General features: G+C 55.2%; 1 protein-coding gene across 1 annotated transcript in view; it reads right to left on the bottom strand.

Moving 5' to 3' along the window:
- Positions 1-1680, bottom strand: part of TRMT44 (tRNA methyltransferase 44 homolog (S. cerevisiae)) — a 34646-nt gene that overhangs the window by 32707 nt on the left and 259 nt on the right. The window contains exon 2 of the mRNA XM_021717223.1: positions 1289-1680. This exon is cut by the window's right edge and continues 108 nt beyond it. Within this exon, the coding sequence (XP_021572898.1) occupies positions 1289-1680 (392 nt within the window). The remainder of the gene's footprint in view (positions 1-1288) is intronic.

Raw genomic sequence — 1680 nt, 5'->3', positions numbered from 1 at the left:
CAAAAAAAAAAAAAAAAAAAAAGATTTCTAAGTTAAACCACTCCCAAGACTTTTGTGAGCTTACTCAGGAGAGGCCAAAAAATATACAGAAACCTAGGCAAGTGTCTCCATTTTTCTTTTTTTGAGGAGAAGTCTCACTCTGTCCCGCAGCTTGGAGTGCAGTGGCACACTCATGGCCACCGCAGCTTCGACCTGCTGAGCTCAGGCGGTCCTTCCTCTCTGCCATCCAAGTAGGTGTAACTACGGGCATGCACGACCATGCTCGGTTTAGTTTTTGATTTATTGTAGAGATGAGGTCTCACCAAGTTGCCGAGGCTGGTCTTGAACCCCTGAGTTTAGGCAATCCTCTCACCTCGCCCTCCCAAAGTGCTGGGACTACAGGCTTGAGTCACCACGCACAGCCCTCCACTTTTCAAAATCAGCAGCTGGGCACGCACCACGTGCCTGGAACTATTCCAAGCCCTTTACAATGTGTAATTCCACTGAACTCTTCCAGGGAGAGTTTTTATTATTATCTCATTATCCCTGAGGCACAGAGAGGCTGTATAATCTGTCTAGGGCCATTCAGTTAATAACTGACAAAGCCAGAATTCAAGCCCAGGCTGTCTGTACTCTGTGGAGGACATAGCCCTCTGGTAAGCCTTCCTGGCAGGAGCCGAGGATAGAAAGCAATCCTGAAAATGCCACTCCTTGTTGAGAGGGAGCACTGCCCCCCACAAGAAAGAAAGAAGAAGTTTCATACTGTCCCCCACCAGGCGGAGTCTACAAGCGAAGGCCTTCCGAGCATGCTTTGCTCATCCGCTCAGCCTAGCGGACAAGAAATGGGAAAAGGTGACGATTACGTGTGCAGTCATCTGTCACAGCAGGAGGAGGAAACTCACAGACTACTGAAGGAAGTCTGGGGCAAGGAGTGGCTGAGGCCGAAGCGTCAAGGTCGCGGACAGTAAAAGTAAACGCCACAGATGTGACAAACGCTGAGGACTAGGGGGCTCTCATGCATCACATCACGGCGCTCCTTCACACCCATGTGTCTAGCACAGATCGCTCCTTTGTCACTTACCACTTTACCTGCTAAACTCCTACTTGTCACTCAATAGCCTTCTGAAGCCTTCCAGATACCACCCGACCAACTCTCCCATCCTTCGTGCTAAGGACACACATTTCTAAGTGCCCACTCAAAAAACAATAAAAAACCTGCCAACCTCCCTGAGGCCTTTTCACTGGCCTGACGTCCAATGCGTACTTTTTAAATCGAACAGTACCCGTCCACTATCAAAAATACTCGTACCTTGCACGACTATTTCTCTCTCCGGAGCGGAAAGCCGGCCAGGAGGGCCCGTTTTGGGGATGACGCATCTGAGAAGCACGTCGACCTCCCGCGGCGCCTCTGGCTGCGACCCCGGCCCGGAGCGGGCGAGGAAGGCCAGCATCGCCGCATTATCACTGGTGAGACTTCGGGAGAAACCGTCCCAGAGCGAATCCAGATCTGCGCTGGGGAAGCCGCCCTCCCCGCCTCCGGCCCGCCGACCGGGGTCCCCGGCGACCAGCGGCGCCGAGGCCGCTTCCCTCCGCGCCCCGCCTTGCGGGCGCCGGCCCCGGGCCCCCTGGGGCCCGCGACCCGCCGTGCCCCGCTCCGGCCCTGCCCGCGGCCCGGGCCCGGGGCCCGGTCCCTCCTCGGAT

Source organism: Carlito syrichta, unplaced genomic scaffold, assembly GCF_000164805.1.
Source record: "Carlito syrichta isolate Samal-C Ts95f unplaced genomic scaffold, Tarsius_syrichta-2.0.1 Scaffold107946, whole genome shotgun sequence".
Classification (NCBI taxonomy): Eukaryota; Metazoa; Chordata; class Mammalia; order Primates; family Tarsiidae; genus Carlito; species Carlito syrichta.
Note: the sequence above shows the minus strand (reverse complement) of the source record. Positions and strands in the feature narration are given on the sequence as shown.